The sequence below is a fragment of the Rhincodon typus genome, chromosome 17, assembly GCF_021869965.1.
Source record: "Rhincodon typus isolate 14 chromosome 17, sRhiTyp1.1, whole genome shotgun sequence".
Lineage (NCBI taxonomy): Eukaryota > Metazoa > Chordata > Chondrichthyes > Orectolobiformes > Rhincodontidae > Rhincodon > Rhincodon typus.
Genome location: NC_063348.1, coordinates 2,011,912 through 2,029,631, shown reverse-complemented (window position 1 = coordinate 2,029,631; position 17,720 = coordinate 2,011,912). Strand labels below are relative to the sequence as shown.

Sequence of the window (17,720 nt, the reverse complement as noted above, 5' to 3'; positions counted from 1 at the left end):
GGAGGAGCAGGGATGCCTAGGTTGGAAACAACAAATTATTTTTGTTCAGCTGTGCTGTTCAAGGCTGACAAAATTAATTTGTGATTCCTCCTTTTGGGCTCCTCCAGCTGTTTTCACCAGTGAAACAGGTGGATTTATGTAGAGTGAGGAAGCCTTATTTGTGTACTAGATGGCCTACTGTCCATTCAACAGTAGATGACTTGAAAAATGGTGAAAGCTGGAGCATTGCTATTAATGAGGTGATATGCAATTAGCCCTAGTTTGAGGTGCCTGGTACCTCCTTACCAATGTTTTTGCAAAGATCACCTCAAAATGTGCGAATAGCAAGAATACAGATGGACAAGCAGCATCAGAGGAGCAGGAAGGCTGACTTTTCGGGCCTAGACCCTCCTTCAGAAAACGTCAGCCTTCCTGCTCCTCTGATGCTGCTTGGCCTGCTGTGTTCATCCAGCTCTACACCTTGTTATCTCAGATTCTCCACCATCTGCAGTTCCTACTATCTCCGAATAGCAAGAATGTTTTTTTTAGCCAAGAACTGTCATGTTGCAAATATTTCATTTGAAGGGCCATGTCTTTGAGTAGGCATTTTGAAAGTGTGGATGTGAGTCCATAAAGATTTTAGTCAAGCTGTTTAGGCATTCATCTGAGAAGCCATGGCACTAACAGGACCATATGAGGAAAATGCAGCGTTAGTATGAAAGGTTGAATTGCAGGGGGTTTCCCCACAAATTTGTGTTGCGCGGAGCTTCTAGGTAGCCAAGGCTACGAATGTACTTTGTCAAAATAAAACAAGTAAAAACACAGTGATGTAGTGAATATTTGAAAAACGTCTTTATTTTTCAATTTGTTAACACCTTATAATTGTCTGACCTTGATACTAAAAAATGTTGAGAGTTAGTTCTGGAAAATGTCCGTGATCTTTCTCTGTTTGGATGAATTGTCAATGCAGTCAAACGTATTTTCATGTTGCAGTGTAACGTCCGTGCAAACATATTTTCATATTGCATCTTTATAACCTTCATGACTTCAGCTAGGGAAACAGATGAGTGAGTGGGCAGGCGTTCATTGGACTCTTCATGGTCATCTGACTGATGATCAATCTGTTCTTCCCTTCATACATTTTGTCCATTTTCTTGAATCACAGCTCAAAAATGCTGCATGTCATCCAGATGGTTTTGTTGGCCTCATTGTGTAGACAGTGCCTTAATATTTGCAAAGCAATGCAGGATTTCTTAAATTTTACATAAAAAACAGTTCTTTACCATCCCATCATCCAATGGCCTGGCAGAAAGAGCATGGGGTGGCTTGAAGAAACAGCCTACAGCCTCACCAGATATCAAACTGTCACATTCTTATTTGATTATAGAACCACAGCACGTGCAACTATAGGGTTAGCACCGGCAGAATTGCTGAAAGATAGAAGACTATGCACCAGGTTAAGTCTGATCTTCCTGGACCTGGGGGGAGAGTGAAATAGCAGTGCCAGACATGACCCCGCCAAGCAAGAGACATTTTGATACAGGGATGAAGTTTTGTGTAAGAATCATGGAAATGGCCCCACATGAGTAAGAGGCATGGTCGACTTGGGTATAAAGTGATGTATAAAGTTCAGGTAGGTGCGACAGTCCTGAACAAGCACATGGATCATATGAAAACTGCAAATTCACAAACCGTGGACGAGCAAAACATGCCCTGTCTCTCGGACCATTCAGAAAGGCTGCCAGAACCTGTGGGTTCACTATCTGTATCAAGTATTGACGAGCCCTCTGAATCAGTGATGGACATGATGGGTGTTGCTGCCTCAACGCGTTTGCCACCGGAAGAAGAGATTGAAATTTTGCCGAGGTGCCCCTGCCGCAAGAGCGGGTTCCCGTGCCTTATGTGCTGCCTGTATTGGACATTGAATCGGAGGAAACTGACCCAGTGCTAAAACGCTCCAGAAAGGTCTCCCAGATAAAGGACCGGCCTGGGGGAAGGATGCAGTAATTGCAACATGGTCAGCCAGGTGAACCTCGTAGGATATGACTTCCCTGATTGGGGCTGTTAATCTGGTCCAATCAGTGAGCCCTGGATAACAGACAAAAAGAGGAGAATTAGGGATTCCAGCACTCAGATAGCTGACTCTGAAGAGAACGTAAGAACTAGGAGCAGGAGTAGGCCATCTGGCCCCTTGAGTCTGCCCTGCCATTTAATAAGATCATGGCTGATCTTTTTGAGACTCAGCTCCACTTACCCGCCCACTCACCATAACCCTTAATTCCTTTACTGTTCAAAAATTTGTCTAGCCTTGCCTTAAAAACATGCAGCGAGGTAGCTTCAACCACTTCACTGGGCAGGGAATTCCACAGATTCACAACGCTTTGGGTGAAGAAGTTCCTCCTGACCTCAGTCCTACATCTGCTTCCCTTTATTTTGAGGCGATGCCCTCTAGTCCTAGTTTCACCTGCTAGTGGATACAACCTCCCTGCCTCCACGTTATCTATTCCCTTCGTAATCTTATATGTTTCTATGAGATCTCCCCTCATTCTTCTAATTCCAATGAGTATAATCCCAGTCTACTCAGTCTCTCCTCATAATCCAACCCTCTCAACTCTGGAATCAACCGAGTGAATCTCCTCTGCATCCCCTCCAGTGCTAGTACATCCCTTCTCAAGTAAGGAGACCAAGTAATGTAAGAAGAGAATACTACCACTAATGTGGTGTCATGGCCAGAAATTATATTGAATGTTTAATTACAACATGTTTTCTTTTACTAAAGAGGCAATACAGCCAAAAGATGACTGCAGATGTGAATTCATTGGCTGGAGGTGAACCTGGGAATGTCACAACCTGAGGGTATCCAGAAAGCTTCAAAGGGAGAAATGTACTATAAACTAAACTATAATCTCCTGTGAGTATCTCAGACTGTGAAAGTGATGGGAGAAAAGACAGCAATCTGGCCATGAAACATGTTTGTACTTTTCCCTTTCAAGGTTGCAGACGTTTCAGGGGTTAAATGCAAGTTTTTACCTTTGTCATGTGTGCTGGTAGGCTGAGGTGCTCATGTACTAGCTTGAGTTTGAGCAGTACTGTTCTGTGAAAGTCACAGTTGAAGAACCATCTGCTAGTAATTCCAGCGTCACAGGTAAAGGATTCTTTTGCCCTGAGGTTTGGAAGCCAGTTCAAAGGAGATGGAACGAAAGAAGGATTCTCTCACTCAAGAGTTCTGGAAGCCAGTTAACAAACCTGTTCAAAAGGAAACAGGACAAAAAGTTTCAGCTAATCTGCAAAGCTAAGAATCTAAACATAGATTGCACCTATCAACATTCCACTATCTTCTATTCATGAGCAACTATGCTTATCTAAATACCTTTAACTTTTGTCATTTTTTGGACTTAGGTATAATTTCTAATCTGTGTGCATATGTGCAACATTTTAATTTCTTATTGCATTTAGCAAGTAAACTTACTATTTTGTTATCCCAGAAAGCCTAATTAAATTAGCACTTTTTAAAACAAATTCACCAGGGAGGAAAAAAGTAAGGGAGGGCTTCCTTTTTAATTAGCTTTGTTATGATCCACTGAGAGAGTAGGTGAATAAACAGGGGGAGCCAGTCCATCCTCACCTGGGAGTTTGATAATTTGCGGTCTGCATCTGGAGCCATAGCAAATTGGGGAACCTCACTCAGGATCCGGTTGTAAAAGTAGACATGCACATTTGAGCCATTTTGGCATAGTCAAACCTGTTGATCAAACAATTGCTTAGTAAGTGGTCATTCTATGGTATTTGTAGTTGTAGGGTCAGAAGTATCAGGTAAGGAGGTAAGCCATGGGTCCTCCAGTAGCTGATGGTAATGGTAAGGAAGGGCACCAACCAAGGGAGTTTGAGTCATAGAATCGTAGAATCCCTCCAGTATGAAAGCAGGCCATTCAGCCCATCAAAGAGCACCCCATCTAGACCCGCAACCCCTACCCTATGAGTCTGCATTTCCCATGGCTAATTCACCTGGTCTGCCTGGGCGATATGGGCAGTTTTGAGTAGTCAGGCTCTCTGGAGGTAATCTCCCGATCGTGACCTTTTGGAATGAGGGAGAGACAACAATGCACTTCCTCAACCAGGTATGAACTGCAATCTTAATTCAATGGGAATAGTATGTTTTCCTTGCTTGACCTTAATCTCCATTTGATGCCAGTTGAATAAAGAATTCCTGCTTCATGCTCTTTGGGCTATCCATGTACTTAAATTTTGCAATACATGTATTTTTGAAATGAGGTTGTTGACTTGCTTGCGGAGCTGGCTTGTTCTCGTTCAGACGTTTCATTACCGTGCTAGGTGACATCATCAGTGGAGCCTCCAATGAAGCAATGTTATTCTAATCTGCTTGGAATTTATACTGTCTGGTCTGTTATGGTGAGTAGTGTCATTTTCTAGTTTTGATCTGTATGGGTTTGTATATGGCGTCCAGTTCTGTATGTTTGTCAGTTGCATTGCGGGTGGAGACCCATGCCTCTAGGAATTCCCGTGCATGTCTATGTTTGGCTTGGGCTACTATGGTTACCTTGTATCAGTTAAATTGATGGCCTTCATTGTCTGAGTGTACCGATTTTAAGGAGAGTTTGTCGTGCTGTTTTGTTGCTAGTTGATTTTCATGTATTCTGATGGCTAGTTTCCTTCCTGTCTGTCCGATGTAATGTTTGTGGCAGTCGTTGCATGGTAATTTGTAAACCACGTTGGTTCTTCATGTTGTGGGGATGGGATCTTTAATCCTTGTAAGTGTTTGCTGTAAAGTGGCTGTGGGCTTGTGGGCTAACATGATTCCTAGTGGTCTTAGGAGTCCTGTTGTCAGTTCCGATAAGTCCTTGATGTAGGGCAGTGTGGCCATCAATTTAACTGGAACAAGGTAACCATAGTAGCCCAAGCCAAACATAGACACGCACGGAATTCCGAGAGGCATGGTTCTCCACCCGTAATGCAAATAACAAACATACAGAACTGGACCCCATGTATAAACCCATACAGATCAAAACCGGAAAATGACACTACTGACCATAACAGACCAGACAGTATAAATTCCAAGCAGAGTAGAATAACATTGCTTCATTGGAGGCTCCACTGATGTCACCTAGCATGGTAATGAAATGTCCGATCGAGAACAAGCCAGCTCCGCAAGCAAGTCAACAACCTCACCCACAACCCAAGCTACAGATCTAATATTTTTGAAATGATTTTAAATTTTCTGCCTTCCAAGGTAGTTAGTCTGTTTCCATCCTCACCCCTCACTGCTGATAATCATAATGAGCATAAAATGTCATTGATATGTGCCCACTAAGATGTAAATGTGCTGAAAGTACCACCAAATCTGAAAACATAGGGGCAGCATGGTGGCTCAGTGGTTAGCATTGCTGCCTCACATTGTCAAGAACCTGGGTTCCATTCTACCCTTGGGTGACTGTGTGGAGTTTGCATATTCTCCCCATATCTGTTTGGGTTTCCTCCAAGTGTTCTGTTTTCCTCCAAGTGCTGTAGTTTCCTCCCACAGCCCAAAAACGTGCAGGTTAATTGGATTGGCCATGCTGAATTGCCCATAGTGGCCAGGGATGTGCAGGCTAGGTGGATTGGGAAATGCAGGGTAACAGAGAAAGGTAGGGGCGTGGATCTGGGTGGTATGCTGTTTGGGAGGTTGGTGTGGACTCGATGGCCTGAATGGCACACACTGTACCGATTCTAGGCTGATTGTTGCCTGGTACTCATTTCTGGTGCATAGGTGAAAGAGTCAAATGGGAATTATTTGCTGGTCCAGAACTGGGGACTATGGTGTTTGAGCTCCAGGGCCTTTTCTCGGTTACATTGATTGACTTCCAACTTGTTCTACCCAGAAAGTCCTTGAATGGGTGGCAAGTATCGTGATCCAGAGGCTGCTTGCCAAAAACAGATCAGTTGAGGGTGATGAGGCAGTCCTAAAAATATAGCATGTTTCAGGAGGAGGCTATTATGTACATTTATGTCCTTGTGTACATTTAAACTCTTTGTAAGGGCTATTTAGCTAATGCTCAAATTGGAAAAGGTGAGGAGAAATGGAAAGCATAGTTAACCAAGACGAGGTCTGGAGAAAACCAATACCAGCAAATCCTATACATACTCAGTGTTGTTTCCTTCAGCATCAAATGTGGCAGAGACTGCCATTGTGCTATGTCTCAGAGACACGTCTCATGATATCATTACTGTCACGGGCAACTTAATGCATGACATGCTGGTGGAAACATGCTACTTTTTGTACTCAACAGCTTATTATTAGCCCAGTCACTGAAGTGCCTGTTACTGCAATAAATATATGTATATTAGGATTGTACTCCATGACAATTGAAACTTTCAGTACTACGTTACTCATACCTAGTTCTTAATTTATGGGAGTTAACATAACTATAGCCTCAACAGGCTAAAATACCCTGCAGAAGATAAAAACCCACATCACAGCGGCAGTTCATCTGGGTGGAAGGAGGTTCTTGAGCGATACAAGGCAGTACTTAATGCAGATAACACATTGTGGAGCTGGAGGAACACAGCAGGCCAGGCAGCATCAGATGAACAGGAAAGCTGACGTTTCAAGTTGGGACCCTTCTTCAGACCCAACCCAACCTGAAAAGTCAGCTTTCCTGTTCCTGTGATGCTGCCTGGCTTGCTGTGTTCCTTCAGCTCCATACTGTTACCTCTGATTCCAACATCGGCAGATCTTAGTTTTTGTCTGAGTACTTAACACAGATTTGACCATGAAGATCTTAACCATTATCTCATGAAATGGGAGGATGCCACAACTTTGAGACCTTTTTGCCTTTACCTCATGCAACTTCTAAGTAATAAATAATCTTTCTATTCCATATTTTTTCTATTAGTATGTTCTATCTCACATTTATCTGTGTTGAACTACATTTGTCAATTATTTGCCTGTTCTGCAAGTTATGTCCTTCTGTCATTTGCTGCAGTCCTACTCTATTTATAAACCTCTAAGCCTCCAAATTATTTGCTCCCTTTTTTTAAGATCTTAGCAAAATTTGTAGCTCGGGTTGTGGATACGGTTGTTCGTTTGCTCACCGAGCTGGTGGTTCTGTGGTGTGCAGACGTTTTGTTACCATTCTAGGCAACATCATCAGTGTGACCTCGAATCGAAGCATTGGTGTTCTGCACCATTCTGAATTTATATGATCCTCTGGTGTGATGGTCTTGTCACTTCCGGTTCTGTTTTTCAGCAACAGTCAGTATATGGGGTCTATTTCTATGTGTTTGTTAATGGATTCCCATGTTGAGAACTAGGCCTCCAGAAATTCCCTTGCATGTCTGTTCTTCGCTTGTCCCAGTATAGTCACTTTGTCCCAGTCGAACTGATGGCCCTCATTGTCTGTGTGTATTGAGACAAGTGAATATTGGTCGGGTTTTTTTACTGCCAGCTGGTGTTCGTGTATCCTGGTTGCCTGTTTCCTCCCTGTTTGTCCAATGTAGTGCCTATTGCACTTGCTGCGTAGGATTCTGTATATCACATTAGACCTGTTTACTGTCGGTATGGGGTCTTTAGTCTTTGATAGCATTTGATGCAGTGTTGATGTAGGCTTGTGCAGAATCATGATCCTATGCGGTCTAAGGAGTCTGTTTGTCATTTCTGATATATGTTTTATGTAGGGTGGAGTTACTAGTGCCTTCTGTTGCACTGTGTCATCTGACAGTCGTTTGTTTTGTAGGCATTGGTGGATAAAACTTCTTGGGTATCCGTTGTCAGTAAATACTTTGTGCAGGTGTTCCTCTTCCATTCTCCAGAGTTCTGGGTGTTGCAGTATGATATGGCTCGTTTAAATAGTGTCTAAATGCAGCTCTGTTTGTGTATGGTGGGTGGTTGCTATTGAAATTCAGGATTTGGTCTGTGTGTGGCCTTCCTGTACATTCGGGTCTGGAATTCTCTGTTGGTTAGTTTCTCTACCATTAAATCTAAGAACAGGAGCTGTTTGTTATTTTCTTCCCCTCTAGTGAATTTTGTGTTTACGAAGATGCTGTTAACAAGTTGGTGCGTTTCTTCTACTTTTGCGCATTTGATTACTACGAATGTGTTGTCCATGTATCTTATCCACAGTTTTGGTTGGATGATTGGAAGGCTGTGTGTTCCAGTCGCTGCATCACTGCTTCTGCGATGAGACCTGAGATGGGTGATCCCATCGGTGTGCCATTGATCTGTTTGTATATTTTACTGTTGAATGTAAAGTGCATTGTGAGGCATAAATCTGGTAGTTTCAGTTAGCTATCCTTGCTGATGTTGCTGGTTTTCAGGATCAGTGCTCCTGGTCTTTCTAGTAGTGTGGCTAGTGTCTCTGTCTCTGTCTCTGTATGTCAATGGATGTAAATAGTGCTGTAACACCAAAGGAGATCATGATTTTGTCCATGCCAATTTTTGTGTCTCTGAGCTGTGTGAGAAATACTTGGGCCTAATTGATTGAGTGTGGAGATCTGCTAATTAGGTGTTTAAGTCTCCGTTGTAATTCCCTCGCTAGCTTGTGTGTAGGTGTGTCTGGTAAGGAGACTGTTGGTCTGCGTGGGATTCCAGGTTTGTGTGCCTTGGGGAGTTCGTAGAAACGGGGGCTGTTTGAGCCATCTAGTGCTATTGATGCTATCTGTGGATTTAGAAGTGATGATTTTGATCCCAAAATCCAATTTATTAATGTAGAATATGAACAGAACTGATCCTTGTGAAACATCACTTCCAACTTCCTTTGCTCTGAGTGAGTCTCCATCTTGAAGCCAGCCAGCAATTTATTATTTTACTTAGCCTCTGACTCCACATTCTCTCACCCTATCCATTATGAGGTACCTGATGAAAGTCCTTTTGAAAATATAGATAAATTACACCACTGTCTTACCATTATCTATTCTCTTTATTGCTTCCTTAAAGATTTGATTATATTTGTCAAGAAAGCTTTTGATATCCAATTTAACTGTTCATTTTTATCTAGATGTACATGTATTTCCTTTAGTAAAGATTCCATTGCTTTTTATAGTACTGATTAAACTGAATTATTTGTAATTCTGTACCCATAATCTATCACCCTTCTTTAATATAGACCATATGGAAAATTTCTGACACTGCACCATTTCCTAATGAATCAGTAAATACATGTAGTAATGCTTTCTGCTATCTTTTCCCTAGATCATTTCAACTATATAGATACAGTCCACCCAGATCAGATTCTTATTTTATCCTGTAAGTTTTATTAGTTTATTCAGTTCATCCACATTTTTAGTTAAATTTGTTAATCTCATTGCCGATCACCTCAATGTCATGGCAACTTGTTTTATCTCCCTGATAAATCCAAAGCAAGATGATTTTTTTTTCTGCTGTCTCTCTTTCATTATCTGTAATTTATCTTGTAAATCCTTTAATGCTCTATCTGCCAGAACAACCTTCCTTTTCTCGTTAGTCTCTGTGTTAAAAACCTTGATTTTTTTTAATGATTCTTGATAATTTCATAATTCCTGTTTGGATTTCAAATTGCTTTGACTGCTCTCTTAATCTTTTTATGTTTTCTCTTAGGACTGTTCGGATCTCTATATCCTTAATGTTTACTTCTTTTCCAACCTTTAGTTCCTTTTATATTCCATTAATGTTTACCTTGTTCTTTTCCTTTGCTCTGTAGTTTTTGAATTCTGTGTTAAACATTTCCCATTCTTATATGTTGCTTTCCAGTATTATGGTCCATTTTGTTTTGCTAAGTTATGCTCTCAGTCTGCCAGAATCATTTTTTCTTGAATCATTGATCTTTATTTTAGGCCATCATCTAGGTTAAACAAATGTTCACAACCTTATTGTTTTATTTGACTTGGGTTGATCTTTCAAACTATGCTGTTTCTATGACAAAGAATGCCTTACTCCTACCTCAATATATTGGCCCATTTTCTTCTCAGCCTAAGTTAGTTGATGTAACATTTCAGCTATGAATTAATATAATGCTCTTTTGACTTTTTTATTCTTTTCTACAACATGTGTATCACTGGCATTTTTACACATCCCTAATTGCTCTTGGGAAAACACTGGTGATCCATCTTCGTGAACTGCTGTGGTGCATGTGGTTTAGAGACATCCACTGTGCCATGGGAAGGGAGTTACAGGGTTTTGACCCAGTGACAGTGAAGAAACAGTTAAATAGTTCTAGATCAGAATGGTGTATAAGTTGGAGAGAACTTACAGGTTACAATGTTCTCATGCATTTGCTGCCCATCTCTGTGAGTCTGCAGAGTGCTGTGGAAAATGATTTAGTAATGTGCTGCAGTGCATCTTATTGTACTACTAGCCTCTCACTGGTGGTTGAGGTAATGAATGTTTAAGATTGTGGATGGGATACTGATTAAGTGGACATTTGAGTATTTTTGGAGCTGTACCCATTCAAGTGGAGAGTAATCCATCACACTACTGACTTGTGCTTGTAAATGGCAAACAGGTTTTGGGGATTCAGGAGGTGAATTACTCACTAAAAAATTCCCAATCTCTGACCTGCGCTTGTAGCCTTGTGTTTAATGTGGATATTCCAGTTAAGTTTATGGCCAATGGTTAACCTCCAGGATGTTCATAGTGGGCAATTCAGTAATAGTAACATGTTGAATATCAAGCACAACTGCTTCAGTATTTGAGAAGTACTAAATGGAACTGAACAATGAAATAATCAGCCATGTCCTCATTTCTAAAATAATGATGGAGAGTAGTTAATTGCTGAAGAAACTGAAGAAGGATACTACCCTGAGAAACTGCTATAACAATATCCTGGTATTGAGATCATTAACCTCTAAAAACCACAACTATCTCAGGAGGCAGCTGAAATGGATTACCCTCTCAATACATCTGACCAAAGGACATTTGCATCTGTGGCAGGTAAATTCGTGAGGCTGATGTCAAGTAAGAATTTCCTGTTGTTGATAACGCACCACCTCCTGTAACGCTCTCTGTCAGCTTTGTCTGTCACAACTTGGCCAACTCAGTCCATACCTGCGCTACCAAGCCACCCTTTGTGCCCTTTCTATCTTCAGTGCTTCTTCTATGGATGTTCAATTTGAAAGAGTACTCATAAGCTGATGGAGGGTAGCAGGTTGAATTGCCTATGTTTAATCTTATGGTAAGAGACTTTATAGGGTTCAGAAATGGTGTTCAGTTCTGTGATGACATCTGCCTTCTTATTATATACTGTGAGCTGCCAGTTGGTTGTCCCTTTACAGCTGGCAGGACATGACAACATGACATAACCAGTGATGATCGTTGGATGTAAGGTAAAGTAATAGCCTAGTGTTATAATTATGAGACCAGTAATCCAGAGACCTGGAAATATTCGGGGGACCTGGGTTCTAGTCCTGTCTTGGCAGATGATGGAATTTGAATTTTAAAAAAATCTGAAATTAGAGCCCAGTGTTGACTGTAAAACCATTGCTAATTGTTGAGAAAAACCCATTTGGTTCACTAATGTCCCTTAGGGAAGGAAACTGCCATCCTTACCTGGTCTGACCTACATATGACTCCAGACCCACTGCAGTGTGGTTGACTTTTAGCAATAGGAACAGGCAGTATATGTTGGCCCAGCCAGCAATGCCTGTATCCTGTGAACTAATTAAAAAACAAGTTGATAACAATGACCGTCAGACTGTTGTTTTACTAGTTTGTGGGACAGTTCTCACAGTTTTCGGCTGAGATGTTAACCAGAAGATATTTGCTGAGTTGTTTGGACTGAACATGCTGTTGTCAGTGCCTGGGTGGGTGTTAGGTGGTCTATTCGCTTCATTGTTTCTTGATTTGAGCCAAGCAGAGATCTTAGAGATATGTGGAAGGTCTTGGCTGAGTAAGTAATGGTGCCACTTAAATTACATGTCAATATTAGAGGATTTAGTCTTGACTAAATAAAATAAACACATGAGTCTAATTGTGGCAGACAGGCAAGCCAGAAATAGTGCGATGATAACCACATGTTGGAAAATGTGTGATATCTAAATACCATAAGAAGTAACAGTAGAAGCTGTGGAATAAACTATTAATAATATCAGGATACACCAAATCGCATGGAACGGAGTCCAAGTCTTTAGGGTGTCCGAAGATGTCCTTTCTTGCCAACCTTTAATATAGTTGTACTCAAGAAAGCCTTTTAATATTTATTTAGTTACAGCCCTCATCTTGCTGCAGAAGCTAACTTTTAATACATTAAAGGTTGATAATTCAGCAGGGGGATGGGAACCTGAATTGTAGCTCCAGTGTACAGGAGGTTGAGAGTAGTGAGGTCATGAGTAAGGTTTCAAGGTCGCAGGAGTGTACCAGCAGGCAGGAAGGTGGTTTGAAGTGTGTCTACTTCAACGCCAGGAGCATCCGGAATAAGGTGGGTGAACTTGCAGCATGCGTTGGTACGGGGACTTCGATGTTGTGGCCATTTCGGAGACATGGATAGAGCAGGGACAGGAATGGTTGTTGCAGTTTCCGGGGTATAGATGTTTCAGTAAGATCAGGGAAGGTGGTAAAAGAGGAGGAGGTGTGGCATTGTTAGTCAAGGACAGTATTACGGTGGCAGAAAGGACGTTTGATGAAGACTCGTCTACTGAGGTAGTATGGGCTGAGGTTAGAAACAGGAAAGGAGAGGTCACCCTGTTGGGAGTTTTCTATAGGCCTCCGAAAAGTTCCAGAGATGTAGAGGAAAAGATTGCAAAGATGATTCTGGATAGGAGCGAAAGTAACAGGGTAGTTGTTATGGGGGACTTTAACTTTCCAAATATTGACTGGAAACACTATAGTTCGAGTACTTTAGATGGGTCAGTTTTTGTCCAATGTGTGCAGGAGGGTTTCCTGACACAGTATGTACATAGGCCAACAAGAGGCGAGGCCACATTGGATTTGGTACTGGGTAATGAACCAGGCCAGGTGTTAGATTTGGAGGTAGGTGAGCACTTTGGTGATAGTGACCACAATTCGGTTACGTTTACTTTCGTGATGGAAAGGGATAGGTATATACCACAGGGCAAGAGTTATAGCTGGGGGAAAGGCAATTATGAGGCGATTAGGCAAGATTTAGGATGCATAGGATGGAGAAGGAAACTGCAGGGGCTGGGCACAATTGAAATGTGGAGCTTGTTCAAGGAACAGCTACTGCGTGTCCTTGAGAAGTATGAACCTGTCAGGCAGGGAGGAAGTGGTCGAGCGAGGGAACCATGGTTTACTAAAGAAGTTGAATCTCTTGTCAAGAGGAAGAAGGAGGCTTATGTAGAGATGAGGCGTGAAGGCTCAGTTAGGGCACTTGAGAGTTACAAGTTAGCCAGGAAGGACCTAAAGAGAGAGCTAAGAAGAGCCAGGAGGGGACATGAGAAGTCTTTAGCAGGTAGGATCAAGGAAAACCCTAAAGCTTTCTATAGGTATGTCAGGAATAAAAGAATGACTAGAGTAAGATTAGGGCCAGTCAAGGACAGTAGTGGGAAGTTGTGCGTGGAGTCTGAAGAGATAGGAGAGGCGCTAAATGCATATTTTTCGTCAGTATTCACACAGGAAAAAGACAATGTTATCGAGGAGAATACTGAGATACAGGCTATTAGACTAGACGGGATTGAGGTTCATAAGGAGGAGGTGTTAGCAATTCTGGAAGGTATGAAAATAGATAAGTCCCCTGGGCCGGATGGGATTTATCCTAGGATTCTCTGGGAAGCTAGGGAGGAGATTGTAGAGCCTTTGGCTTTGATCTTTATGTCGTCATTGTCTACAAGAATAGTGCCAGAAGACTGGAGGATAGCAAATGTTGTCCCCTTGTTCAAGAAGGGGAGTAGAGACAACCCTGGTCATTATAGACCAGTGAGCCTTACTTCGGTAGTGAGTAAAGTATTGGAAAGGATTATAAGAGATAGGATTTATTATCATCTAGAAAGGAATAATTTGATTAGGGATAGTCAACACGGTTTTGTGAAGGGTAGGTCGTGCCTCACAAACCTTATTGAGTTCTTTGAGAAGGTGACCAAACAGGTGGATGAGGGTAAAGCGGTTGATGTGGTGTATATGGATTTCAGTAAAGCGTTTGATAAGGTTCCCCATGGTAGGCTATTGCAGAAAATACGGAGGCATGGGATTGAGGGTGATTTAGCAGTTTGGATCAGAAATTGGCTAGCTGTAAGAAGACAGAGGGTGGCGCTTGATGAGAAATGTTCATCCTGGAGTTCAGTTTCTAGTGGTGTACCTCAAGGATCTGTTTTGGGGCCACTGCTGTTTGTCAGTTTTATAAATGACATGGATGAGGGCATAGAAGGATGGGTTAGTAAATTTGCAAATGACACCAAAGTCGGTGGAGTTGTGGATAGTGCGGAAGGATGTTGCAGGTTACAGAGGGACATAGATGAGCTGCAGAGCTGGGCTGAGAGGTGGCAAATGGAGTTTAATGCGGAAAAGTGTGAGGTGATTCACTTTGGAAGGAGTAACAGGAATACAGAGTACTGGGATAATGGTAAGATTCTTGGTAGTGTGGATGAGCAGAGAGATCTCGGTGTCCATGTGCATCGATCCATGAAAGTTGCCACCCAGGTTGATAGGGTTGTTAAGAAGGCGTACAGTGTGTTAGGTTTTATTGGTAGAGGGATTGAGTTTCGGAGCCATGAGGTCATGTTGCAGCTGTACAAAACTCTGGTGCGGGCGCACTTGGAGTATTGCGTATAGTTCTGGTCGCTGCATTATAGGAAGGATGTGGAAGCATTGGAAAGAGTGCAGAGGAGATTTACCAGGATGTTGCCTGGTATGGACAGAAGGTCTTATGAGGAAAGACTTGAGGCTGTTTTCGTTAGAGAGAAGAAGGTTAAGAGGTGACTTAATAGAGACATACAAGATGATCAGAGGATTAGATAGGGTGGACAGTGGGAGCCTTTTTCCTCGGATGGTGGTGGCTAGCACGAGGGGACATAGCTTTAAGTTGAGGAGTGATAGATATAGGACAGATGTCAGAGGTAGGTTCTTTACTCAGAGAGTAGTAAGGGCGTGGAATGCCCTGCCTGCAAAAGTCGTAGACTCGCCCACTTTAAGGGCATTTAAATGGTCATTGGATAAACGTATGGATGATAATGGAATAGTTTAGGTTAGATGGGCTTCAGATTGGTTTCACAGGTTGGCGCAACATCGAGGGCCGAAGAACCTGTACTGCGCTGTAATGTTCTATGTTCTATGTTCTATGATAATTTGATTGATCAATTAATGAACCAGTATGTATATCATTGTTTGAAATCTTGGTTTTTATTTCCAGGAATTTCTTGTCCTCACAATCAGACCTTCAGTTATGACTCTAGAGCTTGTAATCGCACTTGTTTGTCGTTGTCTGATCCAAATTTTGAGTGCAGTGCAAGTGATGCTCCAGTGGACGGCTGCAACTGCCCAGAACACACTTACTTGGATGACACTGGAAAATGTGTCAGTGCAGCTGAATGTCCATGTTTCCTGGCTCATACTGTCATTGCACATGCCAATGAGAAAATAAATCTTTACGGTGGAATATGGTAAGTAAAGTAATGTACTGTTGAACTCCTAATTAGACAATGAACTTGCTGGTTTATAAAAAGTTACAAAAACAATTCAGGTTCTGTATTATTTGGTTAAATAGCTTATGATTGCTAATGGGATCATTTTGAGAATACTTCAGTAACATGGATATGTTCCATAATGTTGCCTGGAATGGAGGGAAGGTCTTACGAGGATAGGTTGAGAGAGCTAGGGATTTTCTCTTTAGAACGATAAAGGATGAGAGGTGACTTGATAGAGGTGTACAAAATGATCAGAGGTATAGATAGAGTAGACAACCAGAGACTTTTTCCTGGGGTGGAGGTAGCTTTTACGAGGGGACATCGCTTTAAAGTGAAAGGAGATAGATATCGGGGAGACGTCAGAAGTAGGTTCTTTACTCAGAGAGTGGTAGGGGTGTGGAATGCATTGCCGGAGAGGGTAGCGGAGTCGGCCTCATTAGGGGCACTTAAGAGGCTATTAGATAGGCATATGGATGATAGTATAAGGTAGCGGTGGAGGTTAGATAGACCTTAGGTTTAGGGTAAAAGTTCGGCACAACATGGTGGGCCGAAGGGCCTGTACTGTGCTGTACTGTTCTATGTTCTATGTTCTATGAAATTAATACAAAAATAGAAATTGCTGGTGAAAGTCAGCAGGTGTGGAAACATCTGTGGGGAAAAAGCAGTGTTAATATTTTGAGTCCATTGACTTTGCATCAGAACTGTTCTGATCCATCCCAGTTTTGCCAGCAATTTCTGTTTTTATTTCAGATTTTCAGCATCCACAGTTCTTTGTTTTATTATAGCATTAAATTAATTCTGTTTATGGGATACGAGGAACAGAGAAGATTTCTATATTTTTGCAGTTCTGATGAAAGGTCAAATTGTTAAGAACAATGTATAACTTTAAGTTTAATTTGTGTGTTAAGAAATGGAGATCTAGTTTTACTTTGATTTTTTTTCACAGTTTTTATGGGCTTGGTACTGGGGAACCTGAAGGCTTGTTTGTTGACATGCAGTTCTGGTGATGTTTTACATCCCCTGACGTGAAGATGCTGAGGTTAGAAGTTCAACACATTAAAGGCAAAAAAGATAGATAAAGATGTGCTGCAGTCTGGTGACAGGCAATCTAAGAGCATGCAGAGATCGAAAGAGCTAGAATTGTCTGGGGGAATGCCACATTTTGGACATCAGAAAGTTGGAAACTGATTTGGGCAACTCATGTTTGCTCTAACTTTAAAATAAAAGTGTAGGGAAATTTACGCTGCTGGAGCAGTAAGGGCAACAGTAAGAACGTTGGGAAAATTTGGCAATCATGGTCATTACATTGTTTACATGTCTTGCCTCCTCGTAACTAGATAACCTGAATTAAAACTGTCACCTCTGCTTGGCTTGTATAAAACACATTTCATAGTTTTCAGTGGTAGACAGTGCTTCAGAGTCACCATTTGCACACTGAAATGCAAGCAGACAGTCTGTGATATGCAAGGTGCCTAAATTTCATTCCCCTGGTGTAGTATGAATACTTTGGTTGTGCAGCGTAATTATGGATAAGGTTACTAATCCTCTGAACTCTGAGACATGACATTGGCCTGCTTGTGCAGCCATCATGGTACATTGCATCAATGTGATTTTTGTGTGATGTTGTAAGGGCTCAGGGGCAACATTAATGAAATGGTGCTTTCTTTGTGACACTCCCCACAAATTATCTGCTCACACGTCTGATTATAGACATCTAATGACTGACAGGAAGCAAGGGATAAACCAGGAAACTACAGGCCAATCAGTTTAAACTCTGGTGGGAAAAGTATTGGAAGCAAATCCAAGGAACAGAACTAATCTACACTTGGAGAGGCAGGGATTAATTAAGAACAGTCAGCATGGCTTTGTTATGGCGAGGTCCATATGGGAGACTGATATTGAAGGTAAGAGCCCACAGGATCCAAGAACATTTGGCTAGTTTGATCCAGAATTGGCTGAGTGGCACGAAGCAGAGGGTAATGGTCGAGGGATAATTTTGTCACTGGAAGCCTGTGCCCAGTGGGGTTCCACAGGGCTCATTGTTGGCCCTCTTGCTGTTTGCAGTACATATAAATGGTTTAGACTTGAATGTAGGAGGATTGATTGGTAACTTTGTGGATGATACAAAAATTGGTAGGGTGGTAAATTGTGCAAAGGATAGCCTTAGATTACAAGGCTGGTGAGATGAGGTGACAGGATTA

The 17,720-nt window shown here is 41.8% G+C and overlaps 1 protein-coding gene across 1 annotated transcript in view; it reads left to right on the top strand.

Annotated features, from left to right (window-relative positions):
- Window positions 1-17,720, top strand: part of LOC125485263 (mucin-6-like) — a 200,254-nt gene that overhangs the window by 95,878 nt on the left and 86,656 nt on the right. Inside the window, exon 7 of the mRNA XM_048607276.1 lies at window positions 15,246-15,495. Coding sequence (XP_048463233.1) covers window positions 15,246-15,495 — 250 coding nt within the window. The remainder of the gene's footprint in view (window positions 1-15,245; window positions 15,496-17,720) is intronic.